The sequence below is a fragment of the Staurois parvus genome, unplaced genomic scaffold (genome assembly GCF_062004578.1).
Source record: "Staurois parvus isolate SC_StPar_1 unplaced genomic scaffold, SC_StPar_1.0 ptg000909l, whole genome shotgun sequence".
NCBI classification, from domain to species: domain Eukaryota; kingdom Metazoa; phylum Chordata; class Amphibia; order Anura; family Ranidae; genus Staurois; species Staurois parvus.
Window position 1 is genome coordinate 303,027 of NW_028318705.1, and position 22,122 is coordinate 325,148.

Genomic DNA, 22,122 nt, shown 5'->3' on the forward strand with positions numbered 1-22,122 from the left:
TATTTATCCCTGTGTATTTCTTCCAGGTAGGAAACGTATCTCAGGCGCTAGATCTCTCCAGAGAATGTCTGCTCTACGGTACGTGACCCACAGACAAACATCACTGCTCTCTTCTGTATACTGCTAGGTGCAGAAAGCTTCTCAGTTCATTGCGGGGTATTTTCTTAAAGCATATTATTTGTATGTAAATGCCGGATCCATCATGATGTTCGGATGACACAACCCAACGCAACGAATATGACTCTGGCAGGTACATTGCAGAAAGTGGGAATGTGAGATCACACAATGATCAGCATCTCTGACGCTGGAGATCACACAGTACAGTATACTTTGTATTATTTTATTTCAGGTACTTATTTAGCGCCCTCCATTCTACACAGCACTTTACATATATATTGTACATTCACATCAGTCCCTAAGCCTCAAGGGGCGTACAATCTAAGGTCCCTAACTCACATTCATACATACACATACTATAGGATGTATTTTACAGAGTAGCAGGCTTCCCCTACATCCAGTATCGCCCTCGTTGTACAGAATACAATATACAATAAAGGAATCCCCTGCACCAGGGGCAGACTGACCATTCGGGCACTGCCCAAGGGCCCGGGGTAAGTAAGGGGCCCCATGAGATGCCCCTGGTACATTTCATAGGCTTTATTGGGTGTGGTTTGAGTGTGGGCTAGGACACAGGGGCCCCATGATCCGATATTGCCCAGGGGGCCCATAAGTTGTCAGTCCGCCCCTGTCCTGCACACTCCAGTACAGTATACAATAGTGGCATCCTCTACACCTCATCACTACCCTGACTGTATAGTATACAGTACAGGCATCTCCTGCACCCTACTTACTCCCTGATTGTAGTGTATATAGTACAGTGCTGGCATCTGTTGCACCCCATTGTCTCCTTTATCCTGGCATCTCCTGCGCCTCTTTATCGCCTTCATTATACAGTATGCAGTCCTGGCATCCCCTGCACCCCTTTGTCTCTTTCATTGTACAGTATGCAGACCTGGCATCCCCTGCGCCCCTTTGTCTCTATCATTGTACAGTATGCAGTCCTGGCATCCCCTGCGCCCCTTTGTCTCTATCATTGTACAGTATGCAGTCCTGGCATCCCCTGCGCCCCTTTGTCTCTATCATTGTACAGTATGCAGTCCTGGCATCCCCTGCGCCCCTTTGTCTCTTTCATTGTTTAGTATGCAGTCCTGGCATTCCCTGCGCCCCTTTGTCTCTTTCATTGTACAGTATGCAGTCCTGGCATCCCCTGCGCCGCTTTGTCTCCTTTATTGTACAGTATGCAGTCCTGGCATCCCCTGCGCCCCTTTGTCTCCTTCATTGTACAGTATGCAGTCCTGGCATCCCCTGCGCCCCCTTGTCTCCTTCTGTGTACAGTATGCAGTCCTGGCATCCCCTGCGCCCCTTTGTCTCCTTCATTGTACAGTATACAGTCCTGGCATCCCTTGCGCCCCTTTGTCTACTTCATTGTACATTATGCAGTCCTGGCATCCCCTGTGCCCCTTTGTCTACTTCATTGTACAGTATGCAGTCCTGGCATCCCCTGCGCCCCTTTGTCTCTTTCATTGTACAGTATGCAGTCTTGGCATCCCCTGCGCCCCTTTGTCTCTTTCATTGTACAGTATGCAGTCCTGGCATCCCCTGCGCCCCTTTGTCTCCTTCATTGTACAGTATTCAGTCCTGGCATCCCCTGCGCCCCTTTGTCTCCTTTTTTGTACAGTATACAGTCCTGGCATCCCCTGCACCCCTTTGTCTCTTTCATTGTACAGTATGCAGTCCTGGCATCCCCTGCGCCGCTTTGTCTCCTTCATTGTACAGTATGCAGTCCTGGCATCCCCTGCGCCGCTTTGTCTCCTTCATTGTACAGTATGCAGTCCTGGCATCCCCTGCGCCCCCTTGTCTCCTTCATTGTACAGTATGCAGTCCTGGCATCCCCTGCGCCCCCTTGTCTCCATTGTACAGTATACAGTCCTGGCATCTCTTGCGCCCCTTTGTCTCCTTCATTGTACATTATACAGTCCTGGCATCCCCTGTGCCCCTTTGTCTACTTCATTGTACATTATACAGTCCTGGCATCCCCTGTGCCCCTTTGTCTACTTCATTGTACAGTATATAGTCCTGGCATCCCCTGCGCCCCTTTGTCTACTTCATTGTACAGTATACAGTCCTGGCATCCCTTGCGCCCCTTTGTCTACTTCATTGTACAGTATACAGTCCTGGCATCCCTTGCGCCCCTTTGTCTACTTCATTGTACAGTATACAGTCCTGGCACCCCCTGCGCCCCTTTGTCTACTTCATTGTACAGTATAAAGTCCTGGCATCCCCTGTGCCCCATTGTCTACTTCATTGTACAGTATATAGTCCTGGCATCTCTTGCGCCCCTTTGTCTACTTCATTGTACAGTATACAGTCCTGGCATCCCCTGTGCCCCTTTGTCTACTTCATTGTACATTATACAGTCCTGGCATCCCCTGTGCCCCTTTGTCTACTTCATTGTACAGTATATAGTCCTGGCATCCCTTGCACCCCTTTGTCTACTTCATTGTACAGTATACAGTCCTGGCATCCCCTGTGCCCCTTTGTCTCCTTTATTGTACTGTATACAGACCTGGCATCCCCTGCGCCCCATTGTGCACCCTATTGTCTCCTTTATTACCAGACAATTATTTTTCATTTTGGATGGAGTGCGGAAGGGTAGTATAGGCTTTTTGTTGTCATCTGGGTACCATTGGGGGATGGAAAGGTGTGTGTGGTTTTTTTTTTTTTTTTCAATGTAGTTTTTTTTTTCATTGGAAAAAGTCATTACTGCTCATATAACAATCTTCACTTTTTTGGCAGATCCAAAGAACTGGCGGCTGGCCAGTAATGTAGCTAAATACGAGAAGATATTAGATGAAAATCCCTTCTCGGGACAGACGGAGGAACAACGACTACACAGGCCCAACGTCACCCACCTGAGGACGAGGGACCTGTACGAGGGCTTGTGCCAGACTCACGGGTCCCAGGTAAAGCAGAATGATAAGTCAACTTCACATTGAGGCTCCATACAAGGGAGCATGAACTACTGTGATTGGAGAGCTCTAGCTCTGACTGAGCAGGGTGCATTTCGGACCTCTGCGGAGAGACCACTGCTTCTACACAGAGAGCAATGGTCCTTCTCTGCAACATGCTGGCAGGGGAAAGGCTTTTCCACTCAGGCTGTGGTTGGTTTTCAAAGAAAACCAACTGTGACAGTGCTGGAATGTGGGCGGGCAATCCTACCAGCAGCCACATCCCATCATGATGACGCGGCTGCTGGTTCTGCTGGTTGTACATCATGACATCAGCAAAAGGGCCATTACAACCATAACCTCAGGAGAGGTAATCGGGGGACTAGTGATTAAGATGAGTATTGATCAGGGGCGGACTGACAACTCATGGGGCCCCCGGGCAATTGGGGACCATGGGGCCCCTGTGTCCTTGCCCAAACTCAAAAAAGCCTATGAAAAGGGTACCAGGGGCATCTCATGGGGCCCCCTACTGACCACGGGCCTTCGGGCAGTGCCCGAGTTTCCAAATGGTCAGTCCGCCCCTGGTATTGACCCATCCTTGCCCTGAAAAGATCTAACACAAGATCCTTTTCTCAACAAATGAGGACATTTTTTTTTAACCTTCCTGAAGTTAGGCTTTAGGTTATGTATATATAAATAATATGCAGAAACTACATGTACATTCACTCTGTGGCAATTGGGGTAAAACCCGAATGGTATTAGAGTTTTTTTTCTCCAGGTCAGATGTCCTTTGTTCATAGTTACATAGTTAGTCTGGCTGAAAAAAAGATAACAGTCCATCCAGTTCAACCATTTAAAAAAAAAAAAGTTATAATCCTATATCCACAATTGATCCAGAGGAAGGCAAAAAAAACAGCAAAGCATGATGCAATTTGCTCCTGCAGGGGAACAAATTCCTTCCTGATCCCCCGAGAGGCAATCGGATATTCCTTGGATCAACTTTACCTATAAATGTTATATCCAGTTATATTCTGTGTATCCAAGAAAGAATCCAGGACTTTTTTGAAGCAATCTAATGAGCTGCCCAGAACCAAGTCTTGAGGGAGTCTATTCCACATTTTCACAGCTCTCACTCTGGAGAAACCTTTCCGTGTTTGGAGATTACATTTATTTTCCTCCAGATGTAAAGAGCGCCCCCTTGTCCTCTGTGATGACCTCAGGGTGAATAGCTCTACACCGAGTTCACTATATGAACCACTGATGTATTTATCCATGGAGATCATATCCCCCCTTATGTATTATACATGGAGATCATATCCCCCCTTATGTATTATACATGGAGATCATATCCCCCCTTATGTATTATACATGGAGATCATATCCCCCTTATGTATTATACATGGAGACCATATCCCCCCTTATGTATTATACATGGAGATCATATCCCCCTTATGTATTATACATGGTGATCATATCCCCCCTTATGTATTATACATGGAGATCATATCCCCCCTTATGTATTATACATGGAGATCATATCCCCCCTTATGTATTATACATGGAGACCATATCCCCCCTTATGTATTATACATGGAGACCATATCCCCCCTTATGTATTATACATGGAGATCATATCCCCCCTTATGTATTATACATGGAGATCATATCCCCCCTTATGTATTATACATGGAGATCATATCCCCCCTTATGTATTATACATGGTGATCATATCCCCCTTATGTATTATACATGGAGATCATATCCCCCCTTATGTATTATACATGGAGATCATATCCCCCCTTATGTATTATACATGGAGATCATATCCCCCCCTTATGTATTATACATGGAGATCATATCCCCCCCCCTTATGTATTATACATGGAGATCATATCCTCTCTTATGTATTATACATGGAGATCATATCCCCCTTATGTATTATACATGGAGATCATATCCCCCCTTATGTATTATACATGGTGATCATATCCCCCCCTTATGTATTATACATGGAGATCATATCCCCCCTTATGTATTATACATGGTGATCATATCCCCCCTTATGTATTATACATGGAGATCATATCCCCCTTATGTATTATACATGGAGATCATATCCCCCCTTATGTATTATACATGGAGATCATATCCCCCCTTATGTATTATACATGGAGATCATACCCCCTTAATCTCCTCTTCTCAAGAGAGAATAAATTCAGTTCCTCTAATCTTTCCTCATAGCTGATCTCCTCCATGCCTCTTATCAGTTTGGTTGCCCTTCTCTGTACTTTCTCCAGTTCCCCAATGTTCTTTTTGTGAATTGGTGCCCAAAACTGAACTGCATATTCCAGATGAGGTGATACTAATGATTTGTACCGGGGTAATATGATATCTCTCTCTGGAGTCTATACCTCTTTTAATACAAGAGAGGATTTTACTTGCTTTAACAGTTACATAAGAATAGCATGAATCTGGAAAATACCGCATTATGGCCATTAGATGGAGCTGATGATCACAGTACGCAAGTTTTTTTTTTTTAATTTCCTCAGTACCATTTATTGGCCATAATGCGGTATTTTCCAGATTCACTATATTCTGTATGACTGAAAAACATTTGACCCAAGAGAGAAAGAACAATAACATTCAGTTTTGTTGGTATTCGCACATCGTACATGCTGTTAACAGGACAAAAAGTTCTGCAATTTTTTTTATTAATACTTCCTTAATTGTACTGTGGGTATAGGATTATAACGTTTTTTTTTTTTCTATGGTTGAACTGAATGGACTTTTGTCTTTTTTCAGCCAGACTAACTATGTACTCAGTCAGTGGTGATGCTCAGGCAGGGGCGGACTGACAACTCATGGGGCCCCCGGGCAATAGGGGATCATGGGGCCCCTGTGTCCTTGCCCAAACTCAAAAAAGCCTATGAAAAAGGTACCAAGGGCATCTCGTGGGGCCCCCTACTGACCACGGGCCTTCGGGCAGTGCCCTATTTTCCAAATGGTCAGTCCGCCCCTGTGCTCAGGGCACCTTAACCAATAAAAGGCCAGCACAGCAGAGAAAGATGAATTGTTTTTGGCTGCGATGGGTTGCAGCATTTGGCACTTATTTATTTATTTCAGGTACTTATTTAGCACCATCAATTTACGCAGCACTTTACATATATATTGTACATTCACATCAGTCCCTAACCCTCAAGGGGTGTACAATCTAAGGTCCCTAACTCACATTCATACATACACATACTAGGGACAACTTAGACAGGAGCCAATTCACCTACCAGCTTGTCTTTAGAGTGTGGGAGGAAACCAGAGCACCCGGAGGAAACCCACGCAAGCACAGGGAGAACATGCAAACTCCATGCAGGAGGCGCCATGGTCAGGAATCCAACCCATGACCCATTTACTGCAAGGCAGACATGCTAACCACTAAGCCACTGTGCCGCCCATTTGACTTGTGTACCTCCATTAATAACTCTTCTCCTATTTAGCCATGGCTGTACGAAGATCCCAGGCTGAACTGCTCTTATTATACAAACCACAACCCATACCTCATCCTGCAGCCTTTAAAGAGGGAGATATTGAGCCTGGCCCCCTATGTGGTCCTCTACCATGATTTCCTCAGCAACTACGAAGCAGAGAAGATCACAGCGTCTGCTGCGCCATGGGTGAGTCTGCCGGTTCTGACCATTAAAAGAGCGCTAAGATGCACTAACGGTATGTTTTTGGTGCATAAAAACCAGCACGGTTTGGACATTTTAAGCTGCAACTACCTTTTTGCATCCAAACTCCAGAAAACTTAGTACACCGGGGTTGATTTGTAAAGATTTTGCATAGCCAGTCACCTAGTGAAAGTGTTTGTACATTCGTTATATTGCAAATAGGGCCAAAAATTAATGAATTGGGCTATATCCTGCTATTAGGCTGTATCCTGTGCTGGTCGAATAATTTTCATCAAATGTTTTCAAAAATGGAAAATACCACATTTGGCCATTAGATGGAGCTAAGTATCACAGAAATTCGATATACTACTTAGCTTCATCTAGTGGACAAATGCGGTATTTTCTATTTAAAAATCAATGATGTACATTCGAACAGCACAGGTGATAGCTTAACCACTTTCCCTCTGCCCTATAGCAGTTTTACTGCTACAGTGCGGCATTCCTGTGCAAAATCACTCACACACACACACACATATATATATGTGATTTTGCACTTCCGCTGGAGGAACGTCTCTACTGTGAAATGTCGCAGCACAAACCGATCTACAAGTGCAGTTGTAGATCATTGGTCAGGGAGGAAGAACAGTCTATGTTTACATAGGCACAGCCCTGTTGTGATCAATCAGCGCAAATCACTCTCCCCACCTAAATCCAAAATGCTATTAAATACCTCTTTGTTGCTCGCTGAACACAAAAACAGTGGATCCCACCTCACTATCTAAATATATTCACAGATTACTAGTGCAGCGCAACTCTCTAAATTAACTACTTCCCAACTTTGCTATAGCCGGAAGATGGCCAAAGTGCGGTTGTCCAGTTCCATGGACGTCCCCCAGCTGTCACAGCGTGAGGAAAGTACTGCTGATAACTGGCGAATGTAACAGGGGAGATCTGCACTAATAATCAGGGCACTGATTATCAATGCCACCCAGTAGTGTCATCCATCGGTTCCCAGCAGTGCCACCTATCAGTGCCCAGCAGTGTCACCCATCAGTGCCCAGCAGTGTCACCCATCAGTGTCCAGCAGTGTCACCCATAAGTGCTGCCTGTCAATGCCCAGAAGTGCTGCCTGTCCATGTCCAGCAGTGCTGCCCATCAGTGCCCAGCGGTGCCATTGATCAATACCTCCAGTCTATGTTATCAGTCAGTGCTGCCCATCAGTGCTGCCTATCAGTGCCCATCAGTGCCGCCTATTAGTGCCCATCATTGCTGCCTATCAGTGCATCATTAGTGCCTCCTCATCAAGGCCCATCAGTGCCGCCCAGGGGCGGACTGACCATTTGGAAACTCGGGCACTGCCCGAAGGCCCGGGGTCAGTAGGGGGCCCCATGAGATGCCCCTGGTACCTTTTTCATAGGCTTGAGTTTGGGCAAGGACACAGGGGCCCCATGATCCCCTTTTGCCGGGGGGCCCCATGAGTTGTCAGTCCGCCCCTGGTGCCGCCTCATCAGTGCTACCTATCAGTGCCACCTCATCAGTGCCCATCAGTGCTACCTATCAGTGCAGCCTTATCAATGCTCATCAGTGAAGGAGAAAAATTACCTGTTTGCAAAATTTTATAATAGAAACAAAGAAAACCTTTTTTTTTTTCAAACTTTTTGCTCTCTTTTGATTTACAGTGCAAAAAATAAACCCCCCAGTGGCAATTAAATACCACCAAAAGAAAGCTCTATTTGTGTGCAAAAAATGATAAAAATTGTCATATGGGTACAGTGTTGCATGACCACGCAATTGTCAAAGTGAGACAGCGATGAAAGCTGAAAATTGGCCTGGGCAGGAAGGGGGTAAAAGTGCCAGTAAGTGGCCCGAGAAGTGGTTAATAATTGTTAGAAAACATAAATACTTCTGTGAAAAACATATACAAGTGATAAACTAAAGAGCCCATAAACAATCCCCTCAGTGACGTGTATCGCTTCCGTGAATATCTTTTTCTTCAGTAATATTCAGTGATTCTCTACCACACCCAGTGAAAAACCTGCTCACCTCAAGAAAAGGAAATATGCGCTCATCAGAAAATATGCGCTCATCAGAAAATATGCGCTCACCTGGATGTACTCAACTCCTCAGTCGCAGGGACATTTCTTCTCATCTCCTCTCGCCTTGCACTCACTCTGACATTAGGCCGAAATTGATCTCATGCAACAGAAAGACCGAAACATAGTGCTCTCTGTATAACACTTTATTGTATCCCCCACTAAAATAGCACTCACAGATATAAAAGCATAAAATGTGTATCCATGGAGCGGTGAGCTGGATGTGGATACACCTTTTTTTATCTGTAAGTGTTATTTTAGTGGGGGATACATTACAGGCGTACCTCGGTTTACGAATTTAATGCGTTCTGCGGTACGTTTCGTATTGCAAAAAATTTGTAACCTAAAATGCGGTTTCCCATAGGAATGCATTGAAAACCAATTAATCCATTCTGGAGGTCAGAAAAAAAAAGGTATTTTATCTGTTCAAAACTCTTTATAAAGTGCACTTTAAAGGCATAAATACTGTACAGGGACATGATTACAAATTAATTCGTCAATGCATTGAAAACCAATTAATCCGTTCCGGAGGTCAGAAGAAAGTAAAAAAAAAAAAGTCTTATTTGTTCAAAACTCTTTATAAAGTTCACTTTAAAGGCATAAAAGGACATGATTAAAAAATAATTCATAAATGCATTGAAAACCAATTAATCCGTTCTTATTGCAAAACAATTCTTAAACCAAGCCATTATTTTCAATGGATTTTTATTCGTAAACTGAAAATTACATTAATCGAGGCATTTGTAAACCGAGGTACGTCTGTAAAGTGTTATACAGAGAGCACTATGTTTCGGTCTTTCTGTTGCATGAGATCAATTTTGGCCTAATGTCAGAGTGAGTGCAAGGCGAGAGGAGATGAGAAGAAATGTCGCTGCGACTGAGGAGTTGAGTACACCCAGATGAGCGCATATTTTCTTTTCTTGAGGTGAGCAGGTTTTTCACCTGGTGTGGTGGAGGATCCCTGAATATTACTAAAGAAAAAGATATTCACGGAAGTGATACACGTCACTGAGGGGATTGTTTATGGGCTCTTAATTTATCCCTTGTACAGTGAAGGAAATAAGTATTTGCTCAACTGCTGATTTTGAATGTTTGCCCACTCACAAAGAAATGATCGGTCTAAAAATCGAATGTTCGGTGTATTGTAACACAGAGACAGAATAGCAACAAAAAATTCAAAAGAAATGCAAGTCTAAAAAATGATGACTGATTTGCATGTTCATGAGGGAAATAAGTATTTGATCCCCTTCACAAAACATGACTTAGTACTTGGTGGCAAATCCCTTGTTGGCAATCACAGAGGTCAGACGTTTCCTGTAGTTGGCCACCAGGTTTGCACACATCTCAGGAGGGACTTTGGCCCACCCCTCTTGGCAGATCCTCTCCAAGTCATTAAGGTTTGGTGGCTGATGTTTGGCAACTCGAACTTTCAGCTCCCTCCACAGATTTTCAATCGGATTAAGGTCTGGAGAGTGGCTAGGCCACTCCAGGACCTTAATGTGCTTCTTCTTGAGCCACTCCTTTGTTGCCTTGGCCGTGTGTTTTGGGTCATTGTCATGCTGGAACACCCATCCACGACCCATTTTCAATGCCCTGGCTGAGGGAAGAAGGTTCTCACCCAAGATTTGACGGTACATTGCCCCGTCCATCGTCCCTTTGATGCGGTGCAGTTGTCCTGTCCCCTTAGCAGAAAAACACCCCAAAAGCAGAATGTTTCCACCACGTTTGACAGTTGGGATGGTGTTCTTAGGGTCATAGGCAGCATTCCTCCTCCTCCAAACACGGCGAGTTGAGTTGATGCCAAAGAGCTGGATTTTGGTCTCATCTGACCACAACACTTTCCACCAGTCCTCCTCTGCATCATTCAGATGTTCAGTGACAGACTTCAGATGGGCCTGGACATGTGCTTTCTTGAGCAGAAGGACCTTGCCAATTGTGTTACCAATTGTTTTCTTGGTGACTGTGGTCCCAGCTGCCTGGAGATTATTGACAAGATCCTCAAGTGTAGTTCTGGGATGATTCCTCACTGTTCTCATGATCATTGACACTCCACGAGGTGAGATCTTGCATGGTGCACCAGAACTAGGGAGACTGACAATTGTTTTGTGTTTCTTCCATTTGCGAATGATTGCATCAACTGTTGTCACCTTCTCACCAAGCTGCTTGGCGATAGTTTGGTAGCCCAGTCCAGCCTTGTGTAGGTCTACAATCTTGTCCCTGACATCCTTGGACAGCAATTTGGTCTTTGCCATGGTGGAGAGTTTGGAATCTGATTGTTTGATTGCTCCTGTTGACAGGTGTCTTTTATACAGGTAACAACATGAGATTAGCAGCACTCCCTTTAAGAGACTGCTTCTAATCTCAGCTTGTTACCTGTATGAAAGACACCTGGTAGCCAGAAATCCTGCTGAATGATAGGGGATCAAATACTTATTTCCCTCTTGGACATGCAGATCAGTCATCATTTGTTAGACATGCATTTCTGCTGAATTTTTTGTTGCTATTCTGTCTCTCAGTGTTACAATACATCGAACATTCGATTTTTAGACCGATCATTTCTTTGTGAGTGGGCAAACATTCAAAATCAGCAGGGGATCAAATACTTATTTCCTTCACTGTACATTTAAAAAAAAAAAAAAATTCTCCTGGCCAGAGGCGGACTGACAACTCATGGGGCCCCTGGGCAATAGGGGATCATGGGGCTCCTGTGTCCTTGCCCACACCCAAAAAAAGCCTATAAAAAAGGTGCCAGGTACATTTCATGGGGCCCCCTACTGACCCCGGGCCCTCGGGCAGTGCCCGAGTGCTCGAATGGTCAGTCCACCCCTGCTCCTGGCTAAATATAACTTCTAAAAATGTTTGTTTTTCATCGGTACATGTTCCCCAAGACAGTGTACACCCCCTTGTCTATTACCCTGGAAAATGGGTATTTTTATTCTGACAGATTTGGCTCCCATTGATCTCAATGGGATTTGAGTTCGGTGAACCTCACTCAAACAGAACTCAGGGCATCCTTAATACTCGATTTTAAAAAAGATCACTTTAAAAACAAGGCTGCTTCAGCTCCAGAATAAATGTATCGCCATCTGGCCTTAAGGATCTTTTATGGGCTTTAAAGCAGATCATAAATTTCTCGGTTATACTTTCCTAGAAGTCGGGGTGGTGAGAATCATCCGGGGTGATGACGCAGGTTTTCCAGCCTATGGTCAAGCTGAGACTCCGAGGTCTGTGTTGGCGTGAACACTGGAGGACAGAGTTATGTCATTCTGGCGACAGAACAGCTGCAGAAGAACACGGCCAAAAATCTTTTCAGGCAGATATAATCCTCATTGACTAAGTGCAAGCTTTTCTGTACCGTGCAGAAAGTATATAGATATTTTATACTCAGTATATATACCAGGCTTGCTTAAATTTATATCAACAGCTCATGATAAATTAGCAAGATCAATAAGTAATAGATACAGTACATTAATAAATAAAAGAGAAAAAAATGTGGCCTAACTAAAGTATACTGTATGACACAAAAGGTGGGTCAGTGTGTACACCTCCCTGCTCTATATTATAAAATCATTTGTAGTAATTATCAAAAATCATTGAAAAATAATGTCCATAGAAGAAACACCAATAGGTTGCCTTGCAGTGGGGATTAGTTGAGTAATGCATCCTTACATTGGTATTTGTAATGGAGCTCTTTACATTGGTGGTCAGCAGGAGAGGTGTCCTCTTACCCAGTGTTGCTAAACTCCTGCAGCATTTTTTACTGACACAACATGCGAATTTTACTGACAACTTAAAAATGACATTAAAAAACAAAAACTAAGACAATCAATTAAACAGTATGAACACAATATGGAAACACTGAAAATACCCATACCAAGAAATTTGAATGGTTTACGCTCACAAAAGTAAACAGGGCATGACAAATTATAAGCCCCTGATATTTACAGACACTTGTAAAAAATCACTGATTTTTACAAACTATCGGGAAACTTACCGTGTTCACTTACCTTGGTGTTCAGTGGGAGAAGTATCCACTTACCTTGGTGATCAGTGGAAGCGGTGCTCCTTACATTGGTGATCAGCAGGAGAGTTGTCCTCTTACTGTACTTTGGTGATCAGTGGGAGAGTTGCCCTTTACATTGGTGATCAGCAGGAGAGGTGTCCTTTTACTTTGGTGATCGGTAGGAGAGGTGTCCTCTTACCCTGGTGATCAGTGGGAGAAGTGTCTTCATACCTTGGTGATCAGTGGGAGAGGTATCCTCTTAACTTGTTGATCAGTGGGAGAGGTGTCCTCTTACCTTGGTGATCAGCAAGAGAGGTGCCCTCTTACCTTGGTGGTCAGTGGGAGAAGTGTCCTGTTACCTTGGTGGTCAGTGGGAGAAGTGTCCTCTTACCTTGGTGATCAGCGAGAGAGGTGTCCTCTTACCTAGGTGATCAGTGGGAGAGATTCCCTCTTACCTTGGTGGTCAGTGGGAGAGATTCCCTCTTACCTAGGTGATCAGTGGGAGAGATTCCCTCTTACCTTGGTGGTCAGTGGGAGAAGTGTTCTCTTAACTTGGTAATCAGTGAGAGAGGTGTCCTCTTACCTTGGTGGTCAGTGTGAGAAGTGTCCTCTTACCTTGGTGATCAGCGAGAGAGGTGTCATCTTACCTTGGTGATCAGCGAGAGAGGTGTCATCTTACCTTGGTGATCAGTGCGAGAGGTGTCCTCTTACATTGGTGATGAGCGAGAGAGGTGTCCTCTTACGTTGGTGATGAGCGAGAGAGGTGTCCTCTTACGTTGGTGATGAGCGAGAGAGGTGTGCTCTTGCCTTGGTGATCAGCGGAAGAGGTGTCCTCTTACATTGGTGAACAGCAGGGGAGTTGTCCTTACCTTGGTGATCAGCGAGAGAGGTGTCATCTTACCGTGGTGATCAGTGCGAGAGAGGTGTCCTCTTACGTTGGTGATGAGCGAGAGAGGTGTCCTCTTATGTTGCTGATGAGCGAGAGAGGTGTCCTCTTACGTTGGTGATGAGCGAGAGAGGTGTGCTCTTGCCTTGGTGATCAGCGGAAGAGGTGTCCTCTTACATTGGTGAACAGCAGGGGAGTTGTCCTTACCTTGGTGATCAGTGGGAGAAGTGTCCTCTTGCCTTGGTGATCAGCAGAAAAGGTGTCCTCTTACCTTGGTGGTCAGTAGGAGAGGTGTCCTCTTATCTTGGTGTTTAGTAGAAGACATATCACCTTACATTTATGGTCAGTTGGAGAATGACACTCTTACATTATACTCATCGAGCTAGGGACCCTCTTAAAACCTAACGTGGAGGAAGAATGCCCTTTATATTGGTGGCGTAAGTTAGAAGAATGCTCTTTTCATGCATACAGTAGGTCGTCAGTGGTAAGACTGCAGCTTTTGTGAGATGTTCCCGGTCTGTAGTGGTCAGGACCAACCAAAAGTGGTCCAAGGAAGGAAAACCAGTGATAGGGTTATGGATGGCCAAGGCTCATTGAGGCACATGGGGAGCAAAGGCTGGCCTGTGTAGTCCGATCCAATAGGAGAGCTACTGGAGCTCAAATTGCTGAAATTGTTAATGCCGGTTCTGATAGAAAGGTGTCAGAACACATAGTGCATTGCAGTTTGTTGTCTATGGGGCTGTGAAGCACTGTCTGATGTGAACCATGCCTCGCAGAAAAGAGCTCTCAGAAGACCTACGATCAAGAATCCGCTACGGCAGATCGGTCTGGGTGTCCATGCTGAAACATGTCTGCAACCAAAAGTGCCTACAATGGGCAAGTGAGCATCAGAACTGAGCCACAGATCAATGGAAGAAGGTGGCCTGGTCTGAGGAATTCAAGAATGGTTTGATGAACACAACAATGAGTTTGAGATGTTGGCTTGATCCCCAAATTCTCCAGATCTCAATCCAATCGAGCATCTGTGGGATGTGCTGGGAAAAAAAAGTCCAATCATGGAGGCCCCACCTCACAACTTACAGGACGTAAAAAGATCTGCGACTGATGGCTTAGCGCCAGATACCACAGCATACCTTCAGAGGTCTATGTCAGAGAATCTATGCCTCGACGTATTATGGTGGGTGGTCATAATGTTATGGCTGATCAGTGTATATACTGTATAATTGTGTGTGTGTGTATATATATGTATGTATGTATATATATTTTTTTTCTTTTTTTTTTCACCGATCTTTTACTCTACCAACATGTAGTAACCAGTTCCCCTTTCTCCGTCTCCGGCAGTTGCACAGGTCAGTGGTGGCCTCCGGAGAGAAGCAGGCTGAGGCAGAATATCGGATCAGTAAAAGGTAATTATCTCCCTAAACTCCTCTGCGTCAGCGTCTATTCCAAAATATGAAAAATTCTGGGAGTGCCGAGCATTTTCCACCCAGCTGTGTATTGTGGGCAGAGGCTTGGCACGGCTGGGGCTCCTAATAAGCCGTAATATGGAAAGACACTGCGGATTGTATGGAAGGCTGGGAGAAAATGATCCCGAAAAAGAATAACTTCAATTTTGTTTGCAGGAAAAATTCCTTTACTTGTATGTAAAGTCTAACAATAAATCTTTCTTAATTGTCTGTAAGGGATCGTTTACACTTTTGGTTGGGTAAAAAGGCAGTTGAGCTGCATTTTTATAGCCCTCTAACCACCCCCCTTACAGTAAAGTGACACTAAACAATGTCCTTATTTCTCAAAAAAAAAAACTACATATCCACTACTTAATGACCCTGTAATCTTTTTTTTTTTCATTAAATCATTTCTTCTTGTGTCCTTTGCCTCCTTGTAAGATCCTATGTGACCTCCCAAACCACTTCTTGTCCCCCTCACTTCTGCATGTTGTGAAAAAGACAGCGCACGTTGGTTGTGTTCATGTGCACTGTGCTATGCACCAGGGGCGTCCCTAGGGTTGGTGTCACCCGGTGCGGTAACACTTGGTGACACCCTCTCTGACGATCCCTGCAGAATGGATCGGATCTCCGGATTGAGCATAATGGATTGGACTCCGATCTATTATGCTCTCCAATACGCAGATCCGATCCATCTTGCGAGGATCGTCGGCATGCAACCTATACGGGGTGACACCGGACCCACTCCACAAAAAGGTAGGTTGTAAAGAAAGCCGACGATCCCCGCAGGATGGATCCGATCCATCCTGCGGGGATCGTTGGCTTGCAGTTGCAGTTCTGGAATATGACAGCACTGGAGGATAATAGCTTCATGTTTGACTCTTCTCAAATCTTTGGCAGTTCATTTGCATCTTTTTTTCTTAACACGTTTCTTGTGACCCTGTTGAATATTTGCAACAAAACATTTGATGGTTCTGTGATCACACCCCAATATATTATATATAATTCCAAGAGTGTTATATCCCTCTGAAAGACTTTTTACAATTTTTGACTTTTCAGAGTCAGTTAAATCTTTTTTTTTTACCCCAATTTGCCCGAGGAAAAGAAGCCGTCTAATAATTATGCACACCTTGGTATAGGGTGTTGATCTCCTTAGGCCACACCCTCCCTCATTACACAAATACACATCACCTGATATGTTTAAATCCAATAAGCATTCAAGTGTATAAAGCTTGGAGTTGGCCAATATGCATAAAAATGATGATTCGGTCAATATACTCAGTTGCCTAATAATTGTGCACACAGTAATAAAAATGCTGTTTTTTTTTGTTACCTGTAATAGTATTTCATATGCTTTTAAAGCATTTTTTTTATTTAAAAGAACAATTATTATTGAAGAGTGTGGGAAAGTATTAGACCCTCTGTCTGGATTCTTTCCTGTCTCTGTCCCCATTGGGGAGATTCACCCTCTCTATGGTGACCATTGTCATTAGGATAGGCTGAGATAGAAATCCAAAAACTTTACAGTTGTCACCAGATCAATAGGTGATGGGAAATTTTTCCAGTGAGACATACTGAAGTTGGTTGCTGCTTTTTTAGCAGAGCACTCTGCAATTTGGCAATCTTTGGGTTCTTTGGAAAAGCCACCGGTTTGGTTTTGTGGCAGTGAAATGTGTGCTGACATCACATGACCACATGACTAGCAATGGCCACGAGCTCCGTGAAGACATCAAACACTGTATCTAGCAATGACCAAAAACCTTATGTTGAAATCATATGGACAGGCATGGCCAGGACATCTGTGTTGACATCACATGACCAGCAATAGATGTGAACTCTGTGCTGTCATCACTTGACCAGTAATGGCCATAAATTCTGAGCTGACATCACATGACCAACAATGGTCATGACCTCTCTGTTGACATCACAAGACCAGCAATAGATGTGAAACCTGTACTGTCATCACTTGACCAGTAATGGCCATAAACTCTGAGCTGACATCACATAACCAACATTGGACATGACCTCCCTGTTGACATTACATGACCAGCAATAGATGTGAACCCTGTGCTGTCATCACTTGGCCAGTAATGGCCATAAACTCTGAGCCGACATCACATAACCAACAATGGTCATGGCTTCTCTGTTGACATCACATGACCAGCAATAGATGTGAACCCTGTGCTTGCATCATTTGGCCAGTAATGGCCCTAAACCCTGAGTTGACATCACATGACCAACAATGGTCATGACCTCTCTGTTGACATCACATGAACAGCAATAGATGTGAACCCTGTGCTGTCATCACGTGACCAGTAATGGCCATAAACTCTGAACTGACATCACATGACCAACAATGGTCATGAACTCTCTGTTTACATCACGTGATCAGCAATAGCCATGACCTCTGACATCACATGATCAGCAATGGCTGTGACCTTTGCCATCACATGACCAGCAATGGCCTGAAAATCTCTGCTGTGCCTGACAAATGCCTTGCTAGGCTTGATACCTTGTCACCCTAGGACAGGACTACAGAAGACTTGAATGCTTTATAGACTAAAAGGGATCAAATAAGAGAAGTCTATTGTCAGGGTTTACATACACTGTATGTAAGATAATGGTCATGTTGGTATGATTGTGCTTGTGTAGCCCAAATCACATATCTGCCTAGTCCCCAGATTTTCATATGTTGTTGCAGTGCATGGCTGAAGGACACCGTGGATCCGATCATTAGAAACATTGATGTCCGCATTGCTGCAGCCACCGGATTGAATGTCCGACCTCCTTATGCCGAGTACCTCCAAGTAGTAAATTACGGGATTGGAGGACATTACGAGCCACACTTTGATCATGCTACAGTAAGTAGGGCGTGCTGGAGGAATCACTTCCCATTCATAGCTGTATCAATTTTTTATTTTTTTCATTTACATGTATTACACGTCAGACCTCTGCAGAGAGACCACTGCTTCTACACAGAGAGCAATGGACTTCTCTGCAGCGTGTTGGCTGTGGAAAGGCTTTTCTATGTAGGCTGTGGCTGCTTTCTGAAGAAAACAAAAAGGGTTACACTTTAGATCCCACATTCTCTTCCCTCCTTGTAATCCTCTGTGTTCTGTTGCAGTCCCGGAAGAGCCCCCTGTATCGCACCAACACCGGGAACCGGATGGCCACCTTTATGATCTATGTGAGTTCTGTCTGCTTGGTGGAGATGATTACATTTATATTACTTACTCCTGATGAACTTCTAATTTAAAGGTAAAACACTCTAAGGGCTCTAAGCAGTGTTCATTAATATCTGTTTTCTGTTTTATTAGCTGAGTCCTGTAGATGTGGGCGGATCAACAGCTTTTATCTACGCCAACTTCAGCACCCCTGTTGTAAAGGTGAGTTCATGCTGGTAGCCTAGAGAAAAATCTATCAGAAAAAGCAGCAGAGTCCTCCAGCAGTGCAGAGTATTTTAGGAATGAAGAGTCAGAGAAAGGAGCAGAGTCCTCCAACAGTGCAGAGTATATTGGGAAAGGAGAGTCAGAGAAAGGAGCAGAGTCCTCCAGCAGTGCAGAATATTTTAGGAAAGGAGAGTCAGAGAAAGTAACACAGTCCTTCAATAGTGCAGAGTATATTAGGAAAGGAGAGTCAGAGAAAGGAGCAGAGTCCTCCAGCAGGACTTGGCTCCTTCCTCTGTTTGACACTCCTCTCCAGAAAAACACAGTACTGATGGAGGACTCCGCTCCTTCCTCTATCTAACTCTCCTCTCCTGAAATAGTGCACAGCTGGAGGACTCTGCTCCTTCCTGTGTCTAACTCTCCTCTCTGAAATAATCTGCACTGCTGGAGGTCTCTGCTCCTTCCTGTATCTAACTCTTCTCTCTAAAATACTCTGCACTGCTAGAGGACATGGCTCCTTCCACTATTTGACACTCCTCTCCAGAAAAACTCAGCACTGATAGAGGACTCCGCTCCTTCCTCTATCTAATTCTCGTCTCCTGAAATAGTGCACAGCTGGAGGACTCCGCTCCTTCCTCTATTTCAGGAGAGGAGAGTTAGACAGAGGCAGATGCGAAGTCCTCCAGCAGTGCAGAGTATATCAGTAGAGGAGACTTATAGAGGAAGGAGCGGAGTCCTCCAGTGTTGCAGTCTTTCAGGAGAGGAGAGTTATAGAGGAAGGAGCGGAGTCCTTCAGCAGTGCAGAGTATTTCAGGAGAGGAGAGTTATAGAGGAAGGAGCGGAGTCCTCCAGCAGTGCAGAGTATTTCCGGAAAGGAGAGTTATAGAGGAAGGAGCAGAGTCCTCCAGCTGAGCAGAGTATTTCCAGAGAGGAGAGTTATAGAGGAAGGATCAGAGTCCTCCAGCAAAGCAGAGTATTTCAGGAGAGGAGAGTTATAGAGGAAGGATCAGAGTCCTCCAGAAGTGCAGAGTATTTCCGGAAAGGAGAGTTATAGAGGAAGGAGCGGAGTCCTCCAGCAGTGCAGAGTATTTCCGGAAAGGAGAGTTATAGAGGAAGGAGCGGAGTCCTCCAGCAGTGCAGAGTATTTCAGGAGAGGAGAGTTATAGAGGAAGGATCAGAGTCCTCCAGCAGTGCAGAGTATTTCAGGAGAGGAGAGTTATAGAGGAAGGAGCGGAGTCCTCCAGCAGCGCAGAGTATTTCCGGAGAGGAGAGTTATAGAGGAAGGAGCGGAGTCCTCCAGCAGAGCAGAATATTTCCGGAGAGGAGAGTTATAGAGGAAGGAGCGGAGTCCTCCAGCAGAGCACAGTATTTCCGGAGAGGAGAGTTATAGAGGAAGGAGGAGAGTTATAGAGGAAGGAGCGGAGTCCTCCCGCAGTGCAGAGTATTTCAGGAGAGGAACAAAGCCCTCCAGCAGTATTTCAGGAGAGAAAGGAGCAGAGTCCTCCAACAGTACGGAGAATTATTGTGTGATATATATATGTGCTAAGTGTACAATATGACTGTAAAAATGATTTCCTGTTTTCTCCTGTTTTCTTCCTAAGAACGCAGCCATTTTCTGGTGGAATCTGCACAGAAATGGTGAGGGGAATGAGGACACACTGCATGCTGGCTGCCCTGTTCTGGTGGGAAACAAATGGGGTGAGTGTCACTCTTCTAATATGGGAAATATTGCAATACATTTACCTTATTGTCCACGGTCTTCTGATGATCTGACCTCTACACAAGTTCTCACTGTACATCCCTCTAGAAATGCTCTGCACCACTGGAGGTGCCTGTATACATCTTCTCTCTAGAAATACTCCATACCTTGGAGAGTAATCTGGGAGCCCAAAAACGTGGGGTGCTCTATAGTACTAATCGATCCAGCTTCTGTGGTTGAGAACTTGGGTCTGCAGCCTCCTGTGCTTCAGCGTGGGTCCATGGGTATGATGGGTTGCCTTTGTGGCTAATAGTGAGGGATGGGAGGAGGCCAACCTCAACTCTTGACCACTGGAGTGAGACAAGATTTGTATAGTACAATAGTCAAGGGTTTGAAGCTACATAGACGCCTACAAGGGATGTCCCTCAAGTGATACCACAAATGAAAATATACGTATGCAAAGACTCCAACTGCAAGTCCTCTTGTATGGGTGAAGCTGGGAACTCTCTCCCAAATAAAAATATCCTAACATCTCAACTAGATATTGAATTGAAACCTTTTTTTTTAGTTTTTGGATAGAGTAGGGAAGGGTGAGACTCTCTGTTGAGTTTTTATTGTCTGTGTGCCCATTAGGGAGGTTCATCCCTCGATTTGTACGGGTGACCACTGTCACTGAAACAGAAATTGATGGGAAATCTAAAATTTTAGAGTTGTTCCTAGAGCAGGAGTTGAGGGAAATCCCTCAATGGGGACACCTATTCCGGGGACAACTGTCTAAAGCAAGAACATTCATACGAAAATTCTCAGTACATTTGATGACTTTATGAATGTCCTTTAACAGTACTTCAGATTTAAAAGCATTTGATTTTGGAATGAATGGACTTTCCAAAACGAAAACCACATTCACTGTTGTTCAATTCAGAAAAGTGTTCGATCCACCACCACCAAACTTCTAGTACACTCCCTCATCATCTCACGCCTTGACTACTGCAATTCTCTTCTCACCGGCCTACCCCAGTGCAGGCTCTCCCTGCTCCAGACCATCCTGAACTCAGAGGCTAGACTCATCCACCTCACCACCCGCTCCACCTCTGCCACCCCCTCTGCCTCTCCCTCCACTGGCTCCCGATTGCCCAACGCATTAAATTTAAACTTCTAACCCTGACCTACAAAGCCGTTCACAACACTGCCCCTTACTACCTCACGAACCCGATCCCCAAGTACCGCCCTACCTGTACCCTTTGCTCCTCACAGGACCTCCTTCTATCCTGCTCCCTGGTCTCCTCCTCCCATGCACAACTGCAAGACTTCTCCAGGTCCTCCCCCATCCTCTGGAACTCACTGCCCCAATCCATCAGACTGTTGCCTTCCCTCCTCACATTCAGGCGCTCCCTCAAAACCCATCTCTTCAGGGAAGCCTACCCCACCCTTACCTAATGGCCATTCTCCCTCTTTCCTCCCACCCCTCATTCCCCTCAGCCACTTCCTACTGTACCTTTACCCCCTCCCTCCTAGATTGTAAGCTCGAAAGAGTAGGGCCCTCTTACCCCTCGTACGTTGTTTGTTATTGTTGTACTGTGCCATGTATTGTCCCCCCCTCTATTGTACAGCGTTGAGCAAACCCTTTGGCGCTATAAAAACTCGATGTAATAATAATAATAATAATGATCCTGTTCCTTCTAATTTTTCTCATCACTGTGGTCAAAAACGAACATCGATGACCCCACTAATGATTTGAAAAATGAACGAATGTTCTTAAAACAAACATTTTCAAATTCAATTCTACTAATTTATGGCAAGCCTAATTTCCCCTACTTTGGGAGATTTTCTCTAACTTCTGCATCTCTGCTACAGAAAATGAAGTGAAATCCCTCCAATGGTACACAAACAGCAAAAAAACACCCAAAATAGGTTTTGAACTTTTCTCTATTCTATCCAAA

At 44.7% G+C, this 22,122-nt stretch overlaps 1 protein-coding gene across 1 annotated transcript in view; it reads left to right on the forward strand.

Annotated features, from left to right (window-relative positions):
* P4HA3 (prolyl 4-hydroxylase subunit alpha 3) overlaps positions 1-22,122 on the forward strand; it is a 110,485-nt gene that overhangs the window by 81,232 nt on the left and 7,131 nt on the right. The window contains exons 5-12 of the mRNA XM_089656477.1: positions 27-78; positions 2,857-3,023; positions 6,500-6,676; positions 14,994-15,058; positions 17,799-17,958; positions 18,222-18,284; positions 18,415-18,483; positions 20,085-20,181. Coding sequence (XP_089512603.1) covers positions 27-78; positions 2,857-3,023; positions 6,500-6,676; positions 14,994-15,058; positions 17,799-17,958; positions 18,222-18,284; positions 18,415-18,483; positions 20,085-20,181 — 850 coding nt within the window. The remainder of the gene's footprint in view (positions 1-26; positions 79-2,856; positions 3,024-6,499; positions 6,677-14,993; positions 15,059-17,798; positions 17,959-18,221; positions 18,285-18,414; positions 18,484-20,084; positions 20,182-22,122) is intronic.